This window comes from Phaethon lepturus, unplaced genomic scaffold, assembly GCF_000687285.1.
Source record: "Phaethon lepturus isolate BGI_N335 unplaced genomic scaffold, ASM68728v1 scaffold25483, whole genome shotgun sequence".
Taxonomy (NCBI): Eukaryota; Metazoa; Chordata; class Aves; order Phaethontiformes; family Phaethontidae; genus Phaethon; species Phaethon lepturus.
The window spans coordinates 9,145-10,091 of record NW_010530087.1 but is presented as its reverse complement, the minus strand read 5'-3'; the positions used below and the strand labels follow the sequence as shown (position 1 = coordinate 10,091).

The 947-nt window shown below is 59.8% G+C and overlaps 1 protein-coding gene across 1 annotated transcript in view; it reads left to right on the top strand.

Moving 5' to 3' along the window:
- Window positions 1-3: 3 nt before the first annotated feature.
- The window catches only part of ZFYVE27 (zinc finger, FYVE domain containing 27), a gene marked incomplete at its 5' end in the record, with an annotated part of 4,100 nt that continues 3,156 nt past the window's right edge, over window positions 4-947 (top strand). The window contains 3 exons of the mRNA XM_010284167.1: window positions 4-139; window positions 320-415; window positions 610-722. Coding sequence (XP_010282469.1) covers window positions 4-139; window positions 320-415; window positions 610-722 — 345 coding nt within the window. The remainder of the gene's footprint in view (window positions 140-319; window positions 416-609; window positions 723-947) is intronic.

Here is a 947-nt window from a genome sequence, read left to right as displayed (position 1 = left end):
TGGGCTACCTGCAGGAGACGTGCCGGGCCCGGCCCTCGGAGCCGGAGCTGGTGCGCAGGAGGTACCACAGTGTCCGCCGGGAGGACTTGCGCAGGGTGCAACTCTCGCGGCAGGAGGCCATCGCCCCGGTCAAAATCTTGTGAGTTTCTGGAGCACTCCTTGCTGCGGGGCTCCTGGGGCCTCTGCAGCCAGGAAGGCTTCTCTGTGCTGTGGAGGGCCTGGGTTCGTGCCAGCCTGGCCGCTGTAAAGCATATGAATGTGGGGGAGCCAGGGTGTGTGTTTGTGGCACCTTTTCATGACTGTGAGGTCTCATTCACAGCCTGATCCAGCTGGAGGGGTTCCTGAGCGGGATGTGCTGCAGCTGTGAGGCAGTGTACCGTGTACTGTACTGGGAGAACCCCGCCGTCTCTTCCCAGTGAGTAGTACCAGGTCAGGCATCCTGTGGGCAGTGGGCTCATTGGGGAGAGTGGCCCAGACAGGCCTGTGGAGCTGCATTTGATGTGTTTGGTACTTGGAGACTGCAGGTGGAGGAGCAGATGAAGGAAAAGGGCTTGTGCTGTGGTGTGAGTTGCCCTGTCTCGACCATAACGTCTTGCTTCTCCTTCCCAGGTTTTATGGGGCGCTGCTGGGCTCTGTCTGCATCCTTTACTTGCTGCCTCTCTGCTGGGTGCTGGCCATCCTCAACAGCACCCTCTTCCTGGGCAACACTCAGTTCTACCAAGGTAAGAGAACTCCCTGGAAGTGGCCCATGTGGGATGGGTTGGGGAAAGGCTTTCTGAAGCCAGGGATCCTGCCTTGGACCTCTCCCAGCACCCTTGTGTGAAACCCACCCGAGGGTAGTGATGTCCTAGGGATGGTACTAAGCAGCCCAGGTTAGGTGGTGGGGTCCTGGGGCTCGGGTGTAGGGGAGAAGAGTCTCACCAATGTGTGTCCTGGCCTGGGGGTTG